Consider the following 23,979-nt stretch of genomic DNA (forward strand, 5'->3'; position numbering starts at 1 on the left):
AAGGAGGTGGCTTACAAAACACTCGTTCGAGCTATACTTGAGTATTGCTCATCAGTGTGGGATCCGTACCAGATCGGGTTGATGGAGGAGATAGAGAAGATCCAAAGAAGAGTGGTGCATTTTGTCACAGGGTTATTTGGTAACCATGATAGCGTTACGGAGATGTTTAGCAAACTCAAGTGGCAGACTCTGCAAGAGAGGCACTCTGCATCATGGTGTAGCTTGCTCATCAGGTTTTGAGAGGGTGCGTTTCTGGATGAGGTATCGAATATATTGCTTCCCCCTACTTATACCTCCTGAGGAGATCACGAATGTAAAATTAGAGAGATTCGAGCATGCACGGAGGCTTTCAGACAGTTGTTCTTCCTGCGAACCATACGCGACTGGAATAGAAAAGGGAGGTAATGACAGTGGCACGTAAAGTGCCCTCCGCCACACACCGTTGGGTGGCTTGTGGAGTATAAATGTAGACGTAGATGTAGAATGCCCAGATTAGCAAGAGTCTGGTGTATTTAAAAAATAACAGCAGTGTTGATAAACATGTATAACAGGTGTAGCAGTGAAACAAGCAATTTTGAAACCTCCACCAATGATACAAATTTATTCGCAGCAGTATAAAGGAAATAAAGAATTTACAATGCTTCCAAATTAAAATGCCCATCACTTGAAAATTATGTCACATAGGCGGTCGCCATTTTCCTTCAGACACATTTCAAGTCTTCTTGGAAGTTAGACATCACATCTTGCAGGATTGGGATTGGAATTCAGTTAACTTCATCCTGAATTTGACCCTTCAGTTCCTGGATGGTGTCTGCTGGGTCACACTGGAAGATCTGAGATTTTAAATTAACCAAAAGGAAGAATTCACACACTGAAAGATCACAGGATCATGGAGACCAGGAAATGTTCCCATTCTTGGAAATGAGATCACCAGGAAAGATATTCTGTAGAGCATTGATGGAATGCTGTGAAGTGTGGCATGTGGCCCCATCCTGTAGGGAGAAGGTGTTTGCAGTTACAGGAAGATCAACAAGCTGTTGCACTAAGAAATGGTTCAACATGTCAACATAATGTTCTTTAGTCACAGTAACAGCATTGCCATGATAATCTTCGACAAAGTGAGACCCTGCAATTCCAAATGATGATATGTCACAGCACACTACCATTTTCTGATTATAAAGTATTGTTTCATGATGCATTTCAGAATCTTCATGTGGCCAGTATCTAAAATTTTACTTGTTAACGTAGCCTGTCTCATAAAAATTGTCCTCACTGATCATAATTAGAGTGCCGTACATGTCTGGGTTGTCGTTCATGATTTCCAACAATGCTTAGAAAAAGTGTAGTCTCTTTGGCAGGTTGTCCACTTCAGTTTTTGCACTATCTTCAGTAACATACATTCCTCACACTCTCCACCAACAGTTTCCACTGTTCTCAGCTCCTCCCTATTTTCGTTCCCTCACACTTTTTGTTTGCTGCCTATGCACTTGCCCATCTTTCTCCTTTCCGACTCCTCTCCTTTTTTGCTCATCCTCCCCCCCCCCCCCCCGTTCCCCCCACCCCTCCCCGTCCCGTCTCACTGCCCCAAAGCCTCTCAAAGCTGTGGCTGTTGGTCCGCCAGACAGTGCTTTTCTCTCCCCCCATGCATACCTCGCTCTCCCTTCCCCTTCCATCTCTCTCCAGAGTGCTGCTTCCACTCTATTTGACAGTTGCATTTTGGTCCAAGCTGCTTGAGATGGTGGTTATGTGTGCATGAGGTGTGTTTGCTTGTGTGAATGAATAAGTATGTATGTGTGTGTGTGTTTTTCCTCTTCTGAAGAAGGCTTTGGCTGAAAGCTAACAAGTAAGTGTCTTTTCATGGTGCCTGCCTGCAACTCAGTGGTCATATTTATAGTGAGTAGCACTCCATCTTTTTCTTTTCTTGTTCCAACCTGGAGTTTCCATTGTTTGATTCTCTATGGTGGTATTGCAGTCCCTTGTACAATATTCGCCATGCACTGTGATCCAATATATCAAGTTAAAGCACATGCTTGCTTGCAGAAAGCTGTGACTTTGGCTGAAAGCTTTTTCCACTCTTGAACCATTCTCTGGTGTGCACATGTGTTTTGCACTTCCACCCTCTTTCACACCGTATCACCCATTTCCTCAAAATTCTGTACCCACACTTTGCTAGCATGTGCTGACAGAACAGGTGTATGACATGTGATAATTGTTATGAGCACAAAATACACTCTGCATGGCAAGATAGCTGTTATTGTACTCGTAAAATGCCTTGATGACAACAGCGTGTTGTTCACTGGTCCACAGTGCCACCTCGACTGAACGTTGATATCAAGGTGACTGGCAAAAGTTTGTTGTCCAGATGACATCACTCCTGTTTTCTGATTTCTAATATAACATGCTATCCCCCCTCCCTCCATCCAAGCCAGTGCCTCACAAGTTAACACTAGGTAACTTGGACTTTGCTTCTCCTTTAATTTACAATAATATCTCTTAACTTCATTGTAGTGGTGGATGATATAATGAGTACAGTAGCACAAGTAATTGGTGAAAGGAAGATGAAAGCTATGGTGTTTGCAGATGATCTGATGATTTGGGGGAGTAAGGAGGAAATACAAGAATATAGGATGAAATTTAGTAGAGTGAGATGATTATCACAACAAGAAAGAGCGAGAGAGGAACAACATGAATAACAATTGGTGGGGAACGATTGAGGAGAGTGGTGAGTTTCAAGTACCTAGGAAGCCTGATACAGGAAGATGGAAAAAACGACAGAGAAATAAAAGAGCGGGGGAGAAAAGCAGAAGCATTTCGGAAGAGTGTACCCTAAATCAGTAAAAAGGTTATATACCAGCCATACTATGTCCCAATCCAGACATATGCATCAGAAACCTGGGTTATGAAAGGAAGAGAGAAAAGCAAAGTAAAGCTAACGACATGAAATTCTTGAGAAACAGTATTGGAGTGACAAAGATAGACAGGTTAAGAAATGAGAGGATCAGAGTGTTAATGAAGGTGAAACCATTACAGGACGAGATAGAGAAATCAAGGTTGAGATGGTATAGACATGTTAAGAGAATGGAGGAAAAGAGGATACCCAGGAGGATACACGAGATGAAACTGGAAGGAAAGAGACCAAGAGAAAGACTGAGAGACAGGCGGCTGAAAGGAGTAGAGGAATGTGTCCAGAAGAAAGAAGAAGACTGGACCATGGTGAAGATGGAGAGACGATGGCAAGACAGAAGACAGTGGGGAGGCCCATGTTCCATACAGAACCGGCCAGAGGCTGGAAACTGTCCAAGATGATGATGATCTCTTAACTATACACCTCCTTTTGTCAATATTCCTACTATCATTACTGGAATTATTTTCCTATCATTTCATTTTCCCTTCAAGACTTCAAGAAAGCATGCTCAAGCATTGTTCTTTAACTTTATTGGTGTTCTGGTATAGTCCATGTCATGATATGTTGTCGCTGTCATTGGGGTAAAAGAGGCTGTCATTTGCTAGTTGGTAGGTGTGTCTAATTCAGGTGGTCATGAGAGTATTTTCAATTGACATCTTCTCTGTAGGCAACCTGTTACATACTTTTGCACCATGATATAAAATTCCATTTTGAACTGTAGGACGGATACATAGTCTATATGAGAATTATTTCTACTGATAATATTGTGACTTGTATGAATATCAAGAGCTCAGATGGAAACCCAGTTCTAAGCAAAGAAGGGAAAGCAGAAAGGTGGAAGGAGTATATAGAGGGTCTATACAAGGGCGATGTGCTTGAGGACAATATTATGGAAATGGAAGAGGATGTAGATGAAGATGAAATGGGAGATACGATACTGCGTGAAGAGTTTGACAGAGCACTGAAAGACCTGAGTCGAAACAAGGACCCCGGAGTAGACAACATTCCACTGGAACTGCTGACGGCCTTGGGAGAGCCAGTCCTGACAAAACTCTACCATCTGGTGAGCAAGATGTATGAAACAGGCGAAATACCCTCAGACTTCAAGAAGAATATAATAATTCCAATCCCAAAGAAAGCAGGTGTTGACAGATGTGAAAATTACCGAACTATCAGTTTAATGAGTCACAGCTGCAAAATACTAACACGAATTCTTTACAGACGAATGGAAAAACTAGTAGAAGCCAACCTCGGGGAAGATCAGTTTGGATTCCGTAGAAACACTGGAACACGTGAGGCAATACTGACCTTACGACTTATCTTAGAAGAAAGATTAAGGAAAGGCAAACCTATGTTTCTAGCATTTGTAGACTTAGAGAAAGCTTTTGACAATGTTGACTGGAATACTCTCTTTCAAATTCTAAAGGTGGCAGGGGTAAAATACAGGGAGCGAAAGGCTATTTACAATTTGTACAGAAACCAGATGGCAGTTATAAGAGTCGAGGGACATGAAAATGAAGCAGTGGTTGGGAAGGGAGTAAGACAGGGTTGTAGCCTCTCCCCGATGTTGTTCAATCTGTATATTGAGCAAGCAGTAAAGGAAACAAAAGAAAAATTCGGAGTAGGTATTAAAATCAATGGAGAAGAAATAAAAACTTTGAGGTTCGCCGATGACATTGTAATTCTGTCAGAGACAGCAAAGGACTTGGAAGAGCAGTTGAATGGAATGGACAGTGTCTTGAAAGGAGGATATAAGATGAACATCAACAAAAGCAAAACGAGGACAATGGAATGTAGTCGAATTAAGTCGGGTGATGCTGAGGGAATTAGATTAGGAAATGAGACACTCAAAATAGTAAAGGAGTTTTGCTATTTGGGGAGCAAAATAACTGATGATGGTCGAAGTAGAGAGGGTATAAAATGTAGACTGGCAATGGCAAGGAAAGCTTTTCCGAAGAAGAGAAATTTGTTAACATCGAGTATAGATTTAAGTGTCAGGAAGTCATGTCTGAAAGTATATGTATGGAGTGTAGCCATGTATGGAAGTGAAACACGGACGATAAATAGTTTGGACAAGAAGAGAATAGAAGCATTCGAAATGTGGTGCTACAGAAGAATGCTGAAGATTAGATGGGTAGATCACATAACTAATGAGGAAATATTGAATAGGATTGGGGAGAAGAGAAGTTTGTGGCACAACTTGACAAGAAGACGGGATAGGTTGGTAGGACATGTTCTGAGGCATCAAGGGATCACCAATTTAGTATTGGAGGGCAGCGTGGAGGGTAAAAATCGTAGAGGGAGACCAAGAGATGAATACACTAAGCAGATTCAGAAGGATGTAGATTGCAGTAGGTACTGGGAGATGAAGAAGCTTGCACAGGATAGAGTAGCATGGAGAGCTGCATCAAACCAGTCTCAGGACTGAAGACCACAGCAACAACAATATTGTGGTTGTGAAATGCTGTTTTCATTATAAGTACACTCTTGTTGTTAACCGTAAATATCATAATGTATTATAAGTATTTCCATGTAAATGTAAGAATCACCATGTTCCTAGAGAATGTTCTGCAAGTTGTTCAGCTATCAACTTCTTACTGCAGAGTTCTTTTTCACCTTAGATGAAAATCTCCAGAAGATCATGTCATAGGACAGAACGGAGTGAAAATAACAAAAGTATTATAGTATTCTGCTCTGCAGCTCAACACTGTCAGAGAAATTTCTGAATGAAAAGCAAGAGAATTGGAGTTTTTAGGTAACACATACTGATGCCACCTTAATTTATTACACATCTTTATTTGGATAACACATGCTGGTGCCAACTTACCTTAGCCCAGAACTTTGCATACAGAGCCTCATTGAGAGTGTATCCACTGATCATTACTTCTGGTTCCCTTATGTCATACAGAGCATAAGGACTGTGAAATAGCTTTAAATCTAAAACAGACTTTGAGGTTTCTGAGACAGTATTGGCAAGATGTTTTGTGGTCATATCCTTTGTAGACTTTCTGATGCTGCATGGGTCCATTGACTGAGACAATTTATTCATGACTAAAATGGCAGCAAATTTTGAAATGAATTTCCTAAAATGACTTAAAAGAGTTCAGCCTATGGAATCTGTTTAAAAACCTGTAAAAAAGCCCTTTAGGTTACTAAGGGCATAATATTATCCCAAGAGAGAGAGAGAGAGAGAGAGAGAGAGAGAGAGAGAGAGAGAGAGAGAGAGAGAGAGAGAGAGAACTTTACAAAACATAAAACATTATACTAAACACACAAATATAAGACAGTATAAACTCTCTTGTACCTCCTGGTCTAAAAATTCCAACTCTCTTGCTTTTAAGTCCTGGTCAGAGGAATCAAAACCTCTGAAGAGAATATAAATATGAAGTCCAGAGGTGGCAGGAGCACTCAGATAAGAGTGTGACTGTGCAGGAGTGGAGAAGAGGTATGTGGAAATAATGCAGTGCAGTTTCAGTCTTGTGACAGCAGTGGTTACTTGGTTACTGCACGATACTAGGATAAAATAGCTGTGCTGATATTGTCTCCCACCTACTGAACAGTTTGTGCAATTATTCGATTTTTGCACACTTAGAAGCAATCTCCAGCAGAGATCCATCACTAATTGTGATATCTATATTGGCATGACATTATGAGAAACACTATAGTCCAACAATGGCACAAGCAATTCACTCTGAGGGATGAACCAATATTCATGATGAAGACCACAGTGGCCAGCTGTTCCTAGTGACACCAGAACTTACGGAAAGTGTGTGGCAAGCAGTTTTGCAGAGTTGAATCTTCACAATTTCAGAACTCTCGTGTCAGTTCCCCCATGCTCTTGCTCAAAATTGTTTCAAAATGATGGAGCACAGCAAAAGAGTCATCCTTTTCTTTCAAGTTTATTAAGCAAATGTAGATTTTCTTAATAAACCTGAAAAGAAAGGAGGACTGATTGCTGTGATCCTTCATTTTGAAAGTCCTATCACAGTCATTGAGTGCACCTATATTCCTAATGGAAGGTAACTTGATGGCTCAAAATTATCTCAGTCTCGCTCACTGTTGCACAAAGTTGTCTCCCAGTGGCTTGGTTTTCATAAAGTGTATGCAAGATAGATGCTTGGCAAGTGACTGAAGAATACAAAACCAAATGTCTGGCCACAGCATTGACATTCCTAAGTGTTATGCAGAGAAAGGTGGTGAGTTGCTAAACCATGTTGTCATTCAGGGGTGAAACATGGGTGTCACATACCAGACCATGCCAGAAACAAAAGAACAGTTGTTTCCTCCTGTGCAAGTTTGCAATTTTTTATCATGATAGAAGACCATAAATGCTGATCACTATAGTCAGACATTTAAAAATCTGAGGACCATGGTCCAGAACAAAAGTTGTGGGATGTTGACAAGAGGCATTATGCTTGTGCATGACAATGAAAGACTCCATACAGCCAATGCCATATGAAATGTGTTGATTCTGTTTGGAAGGGAGATCTTCAACCATCCACTCATCCACCCTATACCCACAACCTGTCCCAAGTGACTTCCATCTCTTCTGGAAGCATTTACTGCCAGGAAAACGTTTCCACAATGATGATGAGGTCCAGACTGAAATGACTTTGTGACTCTGGGTGTCGACAGCACACTCTTCTGACATGGGCATACAACTGGTGATGCACCATTATGGTACATTCCTCAACAATGGTAATGACTATGCTGAGAACTAGCCAATGAATCTATGTAAATATTTCTTACTTAGTGATGGTTTTGTTTTCTTTCTCGCTCATCAGAACTTACTTTCTGTATTCACTTCTTAGTATCTGATACTAGTAAAACAATCTGGAACACAATGAAGGTTGAAACTGAAACTACATTCACGACAAAGGTGGAAAAAATTGTATGAAAATTTACCAGCAGTTGAGAAATAGGTTACTATAAAAAAGTAGCTGAAATTTTTAATATACTCTGAGGTGACAAATGTCATGAGATAGTGGCACACATGTACAGATGGCAGTAGTATTGCATACACAAGGTATAAAAATGTCCTCAGGGATAGATGCCTACTTGTGTTGATCCACTGTGCTTTCCAGAATGTTGAGATCACCCAGCGAATGCCACAAAAACTTTCCATAGACCATAATGCTCCCTCCTTCAGCTGGTCCCTTCCAATGATTGTTGCATGGCTATACAAATGCCAATGGCCTCTGTCCAATGGAGCATAAAATGTGATTCATCTGCAAAGGCAACCTGTTGCCACTCAGTGGACATCCAGTTGTGGTGTTGGTGTGCAAATTCCAGCCTATGTTGTCAATGAACAGCAGTCAGCAAGGGTGCATGACTTAGGGGTGGCCCATACAGAGCAATGTTTGCTGAATGGTCATTGAGAAGACACTGTTGGTACCCTCTTGGTTCATCAGGGCAGTCTGTTGCTCAAAGAGTTGCACATCTGTTTGCCTGGACACATCTCATGAACTGTTGCTCACCCCTGTCATATGGCCCAAGGTGCACCACAGTTGCCTTTGTGCTGGTTTTGGATAGTATCATTTGCCAGGCACAGTATACTTTAAACATGGTGGCACATGAACAGTTTAAAAACTTAGCTGTTTTGGAAATGCTTCTGCCCTTGGCCTGAAAGCAATGATCATGCTCGTTTGGACATCATATAAATCTCTCTGTTACCATATTACAACAATGACTACACTGTTTTCTGCACTCCCCTAGATGCGTTATATATCCTTCACTGCTAGTGCTGCCACCTGCTGTCTGTGAGTGGTTATTGGATGTTGACACTGTACATAGGCACTTGCCACATTATGTGACTGGGTGACTGGTCCGTAACTTGTTAACTAATACATTTAAGTCAGAAAGTGGAAGCCCTCTCAGTTTTGTTCTTAGGTCCTAGATGTTACTAATATAAAGGGATGACCTGCTTCTGTCCATAAGGAAAAAAATGTATTTTCATGTTTGTTGACAATTTTAGGAATGTGGTGGATAATACATCAGTTACAGTAACTGATGCCAATGACATACAAAAAATACTTGCATGGTTTGATTATTTCTACTGTACTATATATTTATTTTATATTCTGTGTACTGACTTGTTCCGCAGTCAAGTGACTTGCTCTCACATATGAATATAGGAAACATGTATAATAAATCAAAAGTCCAGAATGAGATTTTCACTCTGCAGCGGAGTGTGCACCGATATGAAACTTCTTGGCAGATTAAAACTGTGTGCCAGACCGAGACTCGAACTCGGGACTGAGTTCGAGTCTCGGTATGGCGCACAGTTTAATCTGCCAGGAAGTTTCAATTCAAAAGTCATTAGTTAGTTCTTATGGTAAATGTAGAGTTCCTCTGGGCAAGATGCTGGGCCCATTATTCTTTCCGATTTAAGTGAATGAGTCCTTTGAGTATATGAGTCCCTAAAAATTACATTTGCTGATGATACTAGTGTCTTATTCTCTGTGTCTAACAGTTACAGTATACAGTTAACAGAAGAAAACTATCTTGTCAACACTTTCAGAGTGGTTCAACAATAAAACAAACTATTGGTGGACTCAGAAAAGTAACGTTATGTGCCAGCTTTAACATATCTGATAAAAAATTTATCCACACTAGATTAAAAGAAAAAACAGTACAAAATGTTTGGGTCTGTGTAGTCAACATGACTTGAAATGGGATAGCCATGTAAGTAACTACTCAAAGAAACTCTCAATTGTATACTATGATCTGCATACTATGCACAATTCCGTTCACAGCTTCACAAAGGAATGATTTTCTCACAGAACAGTACTCAGAACATAAACATTTAAAATACAAAAAAGGGCTGAAGATAACTCATGGCCAAGAAAAAACTGAATCTTGTAAACATCATATTACTGATCTTGGTGTTGTACATGTTTCATGTTAGTTCATCCTTGAAACAATTTTATTTATTTTATTTTATTTATCCATTGGTTGACAATAAATATTGTATGGATGTTGTCAAGGGTACATGTAAGCCATTTCAAAGAAATGGGACACAAACAATATATACGCAAAAAAGTACAAAACAAAATAATACAATGAAGTTAATAATAATACAATGAAATTATTATAGCCTATTTACATCCCTGCTTGTTATTTTAAATGCATAGTCTGTTTTTCATAAGGCTTTAGTTTTGTCCTCCCTAAATGGCAAGTCCTTATATACACAACACTGCTTAAGTATATATTTACATCACACAACAGCTGTCCTTTAGGTATGTAAATGTAATGAATGATTAGGTTATGAATAATTAGGTACAGATAGAGTATTTTCCATTTTGCCTTCATAAATATCATCAGAAAAATTTTATTGACCTACATAGTCATTTACAGAATAAAAACATTGTTCTACTAGAAATTTTTTAAATTCTGTTTTAAATTTGTTATCATCTTCTAACTGCCTGATGTTGACTGGCAGTACGTTGTACAGTTTTGCACCGATATGGCAATCTTATTCACTAGGGACAATCATGAGAACTGGTAAACTAATGCAGAATAAGGATGTCTGTAATTATGGTATCCACCAAATGTTTTCTAAAACATAATCCTATTAGATAAGCATAATCCACTGTAGTATCACATTATACAGTAACACAAAATAAATAAATATAACTTACTGAATAGCTAATATTTAAGATCAGATTAAATCTGTATCTAAAACTGCGTCACTTTTTTTCTCTACAAGAATTTGTAACAATAATTTTTCTTCAAATGTATGTTATATTCACACAGAGTGTAAAAATATCTACTTGTTTTACTTCTTATTGTCAAACAGCACTTGTATTCTAAAGATGAACCTGTAGGAAGTACAATACAATAATTCATAATCTAAATTTGAGATTAGTTCTGACAAAGAGTGCCAGAAGTCTTAACTTGAAATAAGAAGATCTGTCTCAGTTACAAAAACTTTCCACTACACAATGCCTTAGGATAGACAACGTCCACCTCCAAAAGCAACCAATAAGAACCCCTGATGCAGCCACATTCTTAATGAAAATGCTGATGGTAGCCTATAAAAATAGCTGTTACTGGCATGAGAGCTGTTACCATGAAATATCTGTAATAGTCACCATTGGTTTGGGTAAAATACTGTGTGTTCCGGATGGATAGTCATCCACAGATATACAAGGTGTTTGGAAATTCATGTTACAGATTCTAGGAGCTGCAGAGCGGAGTGAGTACATAATATTTTGAATAGGAACCCATGTCCAGAAATGTACCATTGCCAGCCTACAATAATTTCAATTCAGATGTTTACCTCATTCACATCTGCTTGAGGAATTGATTAGCCACAATGCAGTGCAGTTATTAGAAAACAATTTGAAAGGAAACATAGCAAAACAGACATTTATCACTTAAGCACATTTGTTTGTATTAACACTTAAACATTACATGTTTACATTATTCCGAAACATGAAAGATCTCAGCCTACCGTACATGTAGAACAGTTACTTATGCATTACAACAGTGTCTTGATGTGGCAACCATGGACGTTCTTGCTGACATTGTACCTAAGAAACATATTCTGGTACACTCTCCACCTTAACTGCTGTCTCTTCAATTTCTGGCACACTGGCCAGAACTCGTGCCAGCAGATCTTCCTCTGTCTCTAGAGGTGTCTCATAAATTAAACTTTACATATTATCTCACAAGAAATGGTACACATCACCCTGTCTACTTGTACATGGGCTCCTAATCAAAATATTATGTACTCACTCCCCTCTAAAAGTCCTAAAAGTTTGTAAACGGAATTTCTGTAGCAATAACTACAGTTGTGGCCCAAGGAGATGTGTTGGAATCCTTTCTGATCATGTTGTATTTTAACGATCTTTGCAAAATATGTTAATTATAACTTCAAAATTTTTGCAGGTGATACAGTTAGCTATAACGAAGTACTGTCTAAAGAAAGCTGCACATATATTCTGTCATATTTGCAAAAATTGATAATTTGCTTTAAGTGTTCAAAAAATGGTTTAAATGGCCCTGAGCACTATGGGACTTAACATCTGTGGTCATCAGTCCCCTAGAACTTAGAACTACTTAAACCTAACTAACCTAAGGACATCACACACATCCATGCCCGAGGCAGGATTTGAACCTGCGACCATAGCAGTCACGCGGTTCCGGACTGAGCGCCTAGAACCGCTAGACCACCGCAGCCGGCAAGTGTTCAAACAGGTAAATTTGTGCACTTCACAAAACAAATAAACATATGAGGGCTACTCAGAAAGTAAATTATGTTTTCATCTGCAGCAGCAATGGGTAGGGCTAGCATGGCCATATTGCTGTCTGACCATTGTCTGTTCAGTCAGCACCCAGCTGTACCCATGTGAAGTTCTCGATATTTCACAAAAAAGTTTTAAATGTGTGCAACAACTGAAAATCCCATTAGTTGTGAAGTGTAGTCAGTGATAATTTTTTTTTGGCAAAAACCCATAAAATGACTGAAATTTATTGGCAACTGTGTGAAGTGTATGGAAACAGCGTAATCACCAAAGGTAGAGTGTGCTAGTGCTGTATTAGGTTTAAAAGCGGGTGAAATATTCTTCACATTGAAGAGCGATGTGGATGACCACGCACAGTGATTGATGAATTTGTCACAAAAGTTGATAAGAAGATCCAAGAAAACTGCCGATTCACAATGATGGAGCTGCAAGGTATTGTCAAACTTTGGAAAACTTCAGAATAAGCAAAGAGGAAATCTGAGCACAAAAAAAAAAAAATTGTTCATGCACTACTACATTCGACCACAGTGGCAAATCACACTCGGGAATTGCTCGATGATTTTTTGTTTCCTCCTCTACAGTGCAGTTTAGATCCTGCACCCAGTAACTATCATCTGTTTCCAACATGAAAACCTGGTTCGTAATGCAGCACTTTGATGACAACATGGAACTGCAGAAGGGTGTGACTGGCTAGTTGAAGTCCCAAGTGGCAGAATTTTATGACAATGGAATTTCAAAACTTGTCTGCCACTATGATAAGTGCCTAAGTTTGTGTGGAGACTATGCTGAAAGCAGTATTTAAATGTCACTTTCAAATGAATAAAATATAATTTTTCCTATACTCTTTTTTTTTTAAAAATACCAATATGTAATCTACTTTCTGGATAGCCCTCATAGTATCGTACAACTACAGTAATATTGAGCCACAGTTGGAATTGGTCCACATGTACAAATACTTGGGGTAAAACTTATTATGGACAAGATATGGAACAATCACATATGCTTAGTCATGGGCAAAGCAGGCGACAGACCTCAGTTTATTGGTAGAATACAAGGAAAATGCAATTAGTCTGCAAAGGAGACTGCTTACAAATCACATGTGTGATGTGTCCTAGAATATTGCCAAGCAGGTGGGACCTGTAACAAGGAGGACTAAAAGACTGTATTGAAGGACTACAGGAAACAGCTGTATGAATGGTCACGGGTTTGTTGGAACGATTGGAGAGTGTCAAAGAGAGACTGAAAAAACTGAACTGACAGACACTTGAAGAATGTTGTAAACTATCGTGAGGAAGCCTGCTTCCAAAGTTTCAAGAACTGTCTTTAAATCATGACTCTAGGAGTATACCACAACACCCTATGTATCACTCCTGTAGGGATTGTGAGGAGAGGATTAATTTAATTACAGCACACACAGAGGCATTTAACAGTCATTCTGTGAAAGTGGGAACAGGCATAAGAAGGAGCATACTGTCAAACTTTCCATTGTGAATATTACTGGAAACAGAATACAGATTTTCCAAAAAGCATAAAGGTGATGAAATCTTCAAGCACTTTTATTCATCTGCTTGTTGAAAGCCATTGAGGTTGCAGAAATGATGTTTGCAACTGAAAATTCTTGAAACATTTTGGGAGATTAAAACTGTGTTCTTGACAGGGGTTTGAAACCAGTACCTTGCCTTGGCTGGATTCAAATCCCAGTTCAGCACAGGATTTTAATCTGCAGGAACTTTCAAAATAGCATGCACTCCACTGCATGGTGAAAGATTCATTGAAGTAAAATTCTTACCTTGAGAAATTATATCACCCACTCACAGGAAATTGAATCACATCATACCAGATTGAGAAATGGTTGAATTTATCTGGCTTCCAAATTCAGGACAGCTAAAATGTGGGAAATATGCAAAGAAGGTAAAACAGACAATGTTTGACACCAGTTTTTACATCAGTTTCAAAGCTCCTTGCACTGATGTTTATTCAACATGTTTGCAGCAAGCTAACAAATTAAAGTAAGAAGAAGAGTATTCACTATAGAAGCTAAAGACAGACTTATACCACTCACAAGTCTAGTAAGGATTCGACAAGTTGCAAAATCTGGAAGATCTTCGTATAATTATGTTGTTAGACGTGCAAAAGAATTTACCAGTACTACAATTGCCTGATCAAATTGCTCACTGTTCTTGGCAACAGTACTACTACATTTTGATTGTTGTTTGTGGACCATCTACTGGAAAAAAGAAAAAGCTATGATACCACCCAGATGTACCTGCATTTGCTGATAATAGTCACTGGTTCTATTCTAGGAACGATTCCTTAGATGTAAAACTAGATAACATCTCCACACATGATGTACCTACAACAAAATTCTTAGGGTTGCACATCAACAGCCAAATGAAGTGGAATGAACATGCTGTGAAACTCTCGAAAAAGATATCCACAACATGTTATGCAATTGGGAGTCCTTGTGTCTGCATCCAGTAATGAATGTTTGAGAACTGTATACTTTAGTTATGTTCATTCAGTAATCAGTTATGGTATTACTTTCTGGGGAAACTGTGCTCAGGATTTACAAACAGTATTTAAAATGCAGAAGAGAGCTGTAAGAACTATAATGAAAAGCAGTAAGGGGGCCCACTGCAGAGGACTTTTCAAAATGTTAGGAATTCTAACTGTTCCTTGTGAATTTATATTCCAAACTATAGTGTACATAAAAAAATATAGAAAATTATAGCACAAATAGCAGTTTTCATAACTATAGTACAAGTACAAGTCACTGTCTTCACCTAGGCAGGAAGAATAAAGATAAGACTCAAAATAGCTTCTTGTATGAAGCTGTGAAACTGTATAATAAACTGCTGCAGAAAATAAAAGAAACAGATAACATGTACCACTTTAGGAAAAATCTTAAATTGTTTTTGCAGGAACACTGCTTTTACACTATAAGTGAATTCGTTAGCACAAAATGATTGTAAATAACTTCTGTTTCACAATATATAACCATATGTAACATTTTGATAGGGAGCAAAAATGATCGTAAGTAACTCGCATGCCACAATGTCTAACTACATGTAACAACAAACTGTATAAATATATGAATGTACATAAACTGACAACATCCATACATTTTATAATGTCCACACATGGCTAAATAAATAAATAAAAGCTATGGAATTCATTTCTGTGGAACAGACACATGTAATATGAATGCAATTCTTAAGCTGCAGGAAAGGGCCACAAAAATAATAACCAAAAACAGTAATTGGGCTCATCATAAAGATCTGTTCAAAACATCATGGATTTTACATACATCACACAACAACATTTACCAATCACTTATGCTATCAAAGACAGCATTGTATTTGTATTCAAGAGCATTTTTGCAAAAATTATGAATTAGAGAACATTAATATTTCCCCATATGCCTTGGATGGTCATTTTTCTAGGAAGGAAGCCAAGAATGGGGGTATCTGCATTTATGTAAAATCAGATATTAAAGTGAAAAACAGGCCTGAAACGGAACTTCTGAGCATAGAAAAACATTTTGAGGTAACAGCAATACAAATGAATGTAAAAAACAGGAAAATAGCAGTCATATCAGTGTATAGATCACCATGTCGTGACCCAGAAATTTTTTAAAATAAGGATGAAGAACTGCTGAGCATCTTACATGGTGAGAAGTCATCAATAATTGTATATGGGGACTTTAATATCAATATGTTGGTAGATAGTTTACTTAAAATTAAATTCCTCAATATTCTACACAGTTTAAACCTGTATTCTAATACAAACAGTCCTACATGGGTAACAAACACTTCCAAAAAGTCTTATGGATATTTTCAAATATAGAAAGCCCAGATACAGAAGTATTGAATATTTACCTAGGAATATCTGATCATAACACACTTATTATTAAACTGCTCGCAGTTCCAATACATATAAAAACAGTACATCATATGTACAAGAGAATTTTCTCTCCCAAAAACTGCAACCAGTTTGGTATCACACTGACTAACCAGTCTTTGGCAGAAGTATTGTACAAACTGATACAGATACTGTATACAACGTTTTCTCCTCTCTTTTCATGACAAATTTTGAAATGTGCTTTCGAAAAAGACTAGTTAAAATCAGCTCATCTAGCCATAGACACACTAATTCTTCGGTCACATCTGGCATTAAAATCTCTTCCAAGACTATGAAAAGACTAAACTCTGAAATGAAAACTAATACTGACTCTAATTTAAATAAATAAATATATAATGTTAGTAACTACAAAAAGATATATAGAAGGATAATTAATCTAGCAAAAGTATTAAGTAACGATAGACTAATAAGGAAGTCAGACAATAAATAAGGGACCACATGGGGAATTGTTAAAAGAGAAATAGGGAAAAGCTCTAAAGACCAGGATATTGTACTTAAATCTAGTGATTACATTGAAATAAAGAAGGAAGTGTTGTCCAATTACATTAACAACTACTTTCTAAGTGTACCTGATAAATTAAGCAAGAGCTTTACCAAAGAAGAGAAAACAGCAGCATCAAAAGTAGACAGTAGTATGATAATAAGTCTCACTAATAAATATGAAATACTGAAAGTAATTAACAGTATGAAACCCAAAATGTCTGCATGACTGGATGAAGTGCCAGTGACAATAATAAAAAAAGTCATCTCACAAATCTTGGTACCACTGGTATATATTGCCAATTTATCATTCAATGAAGGTGTGTTCCCCCAAAGGCTGAAAATTTCTAAGGTTGAACCAATATTCAAAAATGGGGATACACATAAGATAGAAAACTATAGACCTATATCCCTCCTTCCATCTTTATCAAAAATTTTGGAAAAACTTATGAAAATTAGACTCATAAGCTACCTTGACACCTTCAATCTTCTAAATTGTAATCAACATGGTTTTCGTACAGGTCACAGCACAGCAACAGCCATACAGGCCTATACGGAAGAAATAATTAGAAATTTAAACAATAACAAATGTGTGGTAGGAATAAACCTAGATCTTTCCACGGCCTTTGATACAGTAGGTCATCAAATTCTCCTTGGCAAACTGGAGGCAATAGGCATCAGAGAAATTGGGGGTAAATGGTTTGAATCCTATCTCCAAGACGGAACTCAGGTTTTGGAACTCATCTAATCTCAGAATAAGCGAAAAATAAAGTGGGTATCTGATGCTAAGAAAGTGGCAGTAGGTGTCCCTCAGGGTAGTGTTCTTGGGCTCCTATTATTCCTAATCTATATAAATGACATTGAAAGTCCCAACAGATCATCAAAAATTATGTTATTTGCAGATGATATAAGCATAACTATAAGTGATGACTGCATATTCTTATTCACTACAGCTGAAAAAAGTTCTTAAGAGTGTGCAACAGTGGTTTTATGCTAATAAGTTAACACTCAATTTACATAAAACAGATTACATACAATGCAGTAAAGTAAAAGAGAAGGATGATCAGCATTTATCATTGAGTGACCATGAAATAGAGACAGTCTGGTCTACAAAATTTTAGGCATTTACATTGATCAGCACTTGAGCTGGAAAGACCATGTCACATGCATATCCAAAGAACTCAATTCAGCATGTTTTGTACTGAGAATAATTTCTAGAGTTTGCAGTGCAGAGTGTACAAGATTAGTGTATATGACTTATTTCGATTCTATTGTAACCTATGGAATAACATTCTTGGGTGCAACTAAATGTTGCTTGAGAGAGGTTTTTAAATTACAGAAAAGGGCTCTCCACAAACACACCGCAAGCCCTTGGTCATGCAACTAAACATACTTACAGTACCATCTTTGTACATATTAAAAAGCATACTGCATACAAGAACTCACTTGAGTAGTTTACATGTAAACTCAGATCTTCATGACACAATACATATATTTGTAAGAATCTGCATGTAGAAACAGCAAGCAAAACAAAAACTCAAAAACATGTGAGCCACTATGGAATAAAGCTTTATAATGCTCTACCACTCTGCATCAGGGGAACAGAAGATGAAGGAAAATTTAAGTCATAATTAAAAAAATATCTGATAAATAAATGTTTTTATAGCCTAGACGAATATTTTGAATCCTTAAATCACTAACTGATAGTTGTATTGTCAATATCATGTTGTTCTCATTGTCAGTTCTATGTCTCGTTTATACTCTTTTAACTCTAAATTACGTGTAATATGTGTTTTCCAAAATGTACTAAATATATATAAATTCATCACATACGGTTCATGTTAAAAGAGCATGTAAAAGAACAACCCATTAATTCAATGTTTTAATTTTCAACATATTATATAATATTAATTTTATGTGTTTGATAGAAACTTGTAATAGTCTGATGTGCATATTCTGGAGAGTATTATGATAGTTCCTATATCATGTAAATGATGCAAAGGATGATAATAAATGAAATACACAAACATCTGTGTTCATGACACTGGAACAGAACACAGGCGAAACTTACATTTACAATGAAATAAACACAAAACTCAAACAATCATTATCTAGCAAGAAATAAAATAGTAAAATAAATTGCCCAAGGAGATTGAAGATGTTACTAAAACAAGCTAACCTAGAAAGGCAGTTGAAAGTGTACCTGTTAAGGACACAGTGAATGATTATTTACATAACACAGTGAAGGGGTTTGGTAACAAACATCCATCAATTCATTCATTCTTTCTCTCTCTCTCTTTTCCTTTTACCATTACACCATTTATGCAGAGTTATGTTGAGTAGAGATCTTAAAGTACAGCATACTGCAAAGTTGTGTATTTTGTTGTAGTGCTAGTAACCAGTAAGACTGCGCTGTAGTAGGTTCCAGTAGAAGATGTAATTCTCGTCAGCACGCAAAGAAGCAGTAACGAATTAACATATTTAGAAATGTGTTTCGTCTGCTCAGCTGAGTGGGCGAGCAAGCTTAGGCCTACCCTCATGACGTACACGTCGTGTCCTATCTTTCTTGTGGGCAGAGTGACGCCACGGGGAAGTGTCACCGCGGTGATCCAACATCGCCTAAAGTCATTTAGTGGCGTTGAGTCAACTATGGGGGTATGAATGCAGTGAACCTAATGTTTTGTGTTAGTTAAGATGGCGGACATCGACTTCAATCTGTGACGTAATGCCACCTCCCCTCTTTTTTCACCTCTACATTCATTTTTTATTACGTCACGGGAGGTACTGTGACTGCACTATTTCAAAGCTATACTTCGGCTTTCTCGAAGGCATCGGTGGATGTATCTGTTGTCAAGGTAGCATAGTGACTGCAGCAGCCATTCTAGCAGGAGAATTTAAGCAGAAGCTCTTTATATGTTCAGCTGGTTCATTCATTGCGAATTTGGAAACTATTACTGTCTTCTTTTCTTTGAAAGTGACAACCTGCACACTTTATACTCGTTACATATAACGAGCAGTGTATATTACGAAAAATTCTTAAGAAACTCGCCCATTCGCTGTGGCCAAGCGGCTCTAGGCACCTCAATCTGGAACTGCACTGCTGCTGCTGTCGCAGGTTCGAATCCAGCCTCGGGCATGGATGTGTGTTATGTCCTTAGGTTAGTTAGGTTTAAGTAGTTCTAAGTCTAGCGGACTGATGACCTCAGATGTTAAGTCTCATAGTGCTTAGGGCCCCCATTGCTAAATAAATGTACTCGTTGAGTGAAGTATATTCTACTTTGCGCGAAAAGTTACAATTCATTGTCAGGAAAGCAAACTTCTTCCTTTGCTCTTGAAAGTAACTGAAACACCAGCAGAAATATGCCTGGATCTGTGTCAGAATGTATTTCGTCTGCAGATGTGCTTAATTTGAAGACATTCTTGTTTGGAAACGAAGTCTCCCACAGTAATTAGCTTGTATAATTTCCTTTATACTTAATAGGCAGCTGACAGACTAAATCATCTTTTAATTCTTTCACACATGCGTCGGTCTTCTTTATGTTTTTTGTTCTGATAATGAGTGGTAGTGTGTTTTTTCCAGGTAAAAGCAATGTGTTTTGAATATTCACTCGTATTTCCGCGTTTCATGCTTATTTTGTAAATTATTGACAGTGACAAGACCCAGAAGCTCTCAGGACTGCAAAGGTGAATAGCAAAATTTTTGCAGATGGGAGGTCTCAAACGGAAACTACCACAGTTGCACTCCACTTCGCTATTCACCAAACCACAGAGACGATTTGCAATTGATACCTTTGTCCTGTGTCATACGTCTCCTGACACCATTAAAGGCCACTAATGCATTAGCTGACATTTGTATCAATAAACTGTATCTTTTCGATAGATCCTCAATGTGCTAGTGTTTTGGAACTGCGTTTAGTTATAGGACACAATGCTCAATTTAAGTTTTGTACTCTCCTCCACTATACAAAAAATCACTCCATCTCTACGAGCCAATTTTTTTTAAAAACATCACGGACGTAACCTGACAACCCATTCACATTTCAGAAACGGTTTGCTTTTACATGTGGCCGAAAATCTATTGTGGAAGTGGAAAACCAGCAGATAGAACTGGATTTCCAGAATCGATTTTGGAGAGTTCACATGATCAACCAGAAGCGGTATTGCGAAACCGGTTTACGAAATCCACTTTTGGAAGCCCCATGTAAATACAGTGTACATGAACACGGATTCACACTGACGTCCTGTGTGAATCGACCTTTAGATCGTCGATGTTGTTGTTGCCTACCTTGTAGGTAGAAGGCTGTCCGGAAGTGCTGCGGGCCGGGCACCGCGCTCACTCCCTGCCTGCTGACGTTGCGCAGCTGCAGGCCGTCCAGCAAGTCCAGCGCTGGCTCCAGGCCCGTCACTGGAACACACCGCAGACAGCTGCTACTAGTAAACACTCATTATACCGTCGCACTGCTTAGAGTTGCAACAACATAAAGGACAGCAAATAGTAAAATTCTACTTATTGTGCATGTATATAGAGTGTTTATAAATTAATGGAGCAGTTTTAAAAATTAATAACAAATTGATTTATTATTTTATTTGGGCGAACCTTACTGCATAAGCAGCGGTAGATGTTCAAGTTTTTGATATAATACCCGCTATTTGCTTCTCATGTTTACTGCGCAGGAGTCTTTTACCAAGATGGCGTCGCAACAGGGAAAACGCTTTTTGTGTGTTCCGTTTTGAGGTTTCCAGATCTGTAGTTACTGTGCGGCGTGAGTTTCGTGCACAGCTTAGGGAAGACCCAGCACACAACAATAACACAGGTAGGTGGTACCGACTGTTTGTGGAAACTAGATACCTTTGTAAGGGAAAAGCCCTGGTCGACCTCGTATGTGTGAAGCAAGCATCAAAAGAGTGCATGAGGTGTTTCACCAAAATCCTTGCAAGCCACGCATTAAAGCACACAGGGAATTGTTCGTGCCAAAGATTGCGGTGTGAAAGATGTATAAGTAGCTACGTTTTAAATCATACAAAGTGGAGTTAGTGCAGGCACTTACACCAGCAGACAAAGTGAAAAGCCATTACTTTTATGAAGAGCTATAGTTAAAAATGGATGAAGCCACTTTTCATATATGTGGCAAGGTGAGCACACACACAATATTCATATCTGTGGAACCGGGAAACCACCTGACAGAGTATCAGGATGACCCTCCAAAACGTTTTCTTCGCAGTGTCACGTGAAAAAGTGTTCTGCTCATTTTTCTCTGCACAACAAGTGGTGATGCGTAATTCAGTTCGAGACATGTTCGAAACTTGGTTTTTACCCCAGTTGAACACCAGTTATGATGACTGTATTTTTCAACTGGACTGTGCTCCACCCCATTTCACAGGAGTGTATGAGGCCTTCTTTATCATGTTCTTCACCAACGCTGGATTGGACGTGCTGCAACTGCAGTTAACAACCTTCTCCCCTAGCCATCCCATTTGTGGGATTTAAAACCTGCGAGTTCTTCCTATGGGGGTTTGTGAAAGACAGTTTATGACAATTCAACGGTTGCGTCCCTTAAGGAAGCGTATGATCGGATAAATCATATACTGCAGACCAGAGTGGAGCACATGCTACACCAAGTATGGGAAGAATTTGATTACTGTGTAGGTGCATGTCGTGTGACGAAGGGTGGACATACTGAAGGATTGTGACTAATGGATCAAAAACTTGGACAGTTGCCCACTGCTAACGCTCTAAGGTTTGCTCATATAAAGTAATAAATCGGTTTATTATTAATTTTTAAAATTGCACCATTCATTTATAAACACCCCATATAAGGGGCAATGAAAACGTTTCCGTTTGTTGCCTAAATGTTGATGCTTACACACTCGCATCGGAGTCCTGCTGGGTTGCATATACGCTGCAGCATCACCATAAAACGGAAACTTTTTGATCGCCCCTTATAGTAAGCTAGGAATAATAAATATCAAATTTATAGGTGATTTAGGAATATACAGAAACAATGTCTGTGACTGGACTGTGAATGCAATCGAACTGAGCTTGGATCGAAGATAAGGTTACGTTGTTCCATGCTGCTCCAACTCTGTCCTATAGACCATCAGTTACAGTGGCCGAAGAATGGTGGATTACCACCATCTCGGCAACATGTCACCAGACTCTTTCAGTAGGTGAGATATTTGGAGAACATACTTGTCAGGAAAACAGTCTAACACCTTGTGTATCGAAGTAGGTCAGGACAGCATAGACAACATGCGACCTTCTGTTGTCTTGTTTAAAGACAATGCCGTGGAGACCTAGAAGGTACAGCACAGCCACCAACGTTAACACGTCGGAAAAACAACGCCTGCTGTCAAAATTACTGGCTGCGTGAACCAGACGTGGTCGTGTTGTGTACCCAACCGCACGCTGCACTACTACGCCAGGTGCTGAGCCCTTGTGATGATGACATCTGGCAACATTAGTTCCTTTCAGAGCCTCCAAACATGGATACATCGATTGTGATGCTGTAAGCAGAAACGGAACTCGCCTGAAAAGACGACGGGGTACAACTGCAGTGTCCAATGTTATCGATGGGCGCACCATAGTCGGCGCACGTGTGTCTGCTGCCCTCTAAATCAAAGCCGCAGCAGTGGTCACCGTGCTCATAGTCCTTGGTCCTATGAGATAGCTACATGGGTTTCAATTACCTGAAGTAGTGAGAAGTGTAAAGACTTACCCAGTTCTGCCAATACACATTTCCTTGTAAATTGGCTGAACAGTAGGTGGTGTAATTTGTTTCAGACTCTGCACACCGTTTATACGAGGGGGTACCCCAAAAAACGAATTATTTTTTTAAGCTATATATTTTCAAACTGATATAAGAACGTAGGCTTCCGCGGCCGGTGTCATAGTGATTAAAATTCTTCTGGGTATTATGCCACGTCATTGATAAAAACTAACAACAATAATAAACCAAAACCGACGTTTCGACCGAATTGCAACGGCCTTCCACAGGGCACGACTGACAGAAAAAATAATAAGCAACGTGGTATTACGAATCTTATTCGAGCATCACTAGTCCCCTTCACCTGTACACCACGTAAAAGTACGTTTACACGGACTGTAAAAATTGGCTACTGCTGGCAATATACTGGCAGCATCACGGCCGCACGAATTACAGCCAATTGTACGGCAACATTGCTGGCCACTGTTGCCCGACAATGTTTGCAGCTAAACATTTCCGGGAAAAATGTGTTTACATGAACGACGCTATAGCCGTGTTATGAACAAAAGCAAGATAGTGGAGGCGAGTGGAGCTTTCCTAGATTTGCATTCTACTAGGAAGAAACTTAGCAAGAACAAAAGAAATAGGGCATCATCGATGCGTTCTCTTTTAAAGCAGGCGAACTGCTTCCGAAACTTTAGCTTGTTAACTAATACTGGGA

The 23,979-nt window shown here is 38.7% G+C and overlaps 1 protein-coding gene across 1 annotated transcript in view; it reads right to left on the reverse strand.

Annotated features, from left to right (window-relative positions):
• Window positions 1-21,500, reverse strand: part of LOC124788789 (protein kinase C-binding protein NELL1-like) — a 466,052-nt gene extending 444,552 nt beyond the window's left edge. The window contains exons 1-3 of the mRNA XM_047256072.1: window positions 21,478-21,500; window positions 21,198-21,334; window positions 20,840-20,959 (exon numbers count right to left, since the gene is read on the reverse strand). Coding sequence (XP_047112028.1) covers window positions 20,840-20,959; window positions 21,198-21,334; window positions 21,478-21,500 — 280 coding nt within the window. The remainder of the gene's footprint in view (window positions 1-20,839; window positions 20,960-21,197; window positions 21,335-21,477) is intronic.
• Between the last annotated feature and the right edge of the window lie 2,479 nt (window positions 21,501-23,979).

Source organism: Schistocerca piceifrons, chromosome 3 (assembly GCF_021461385.2).
Source record: "Schistocerca piceifrons isolate TAMUIC-IGC-003096 chromosome 3, iqSchPice1.1, whole genome shotgun sequence".
NCBI lineage: Eukaryota > Metazoa > Arthropoda > Insecta > Orthoptera > Acrididae > Schistocerca > Schistocerca piceifrons.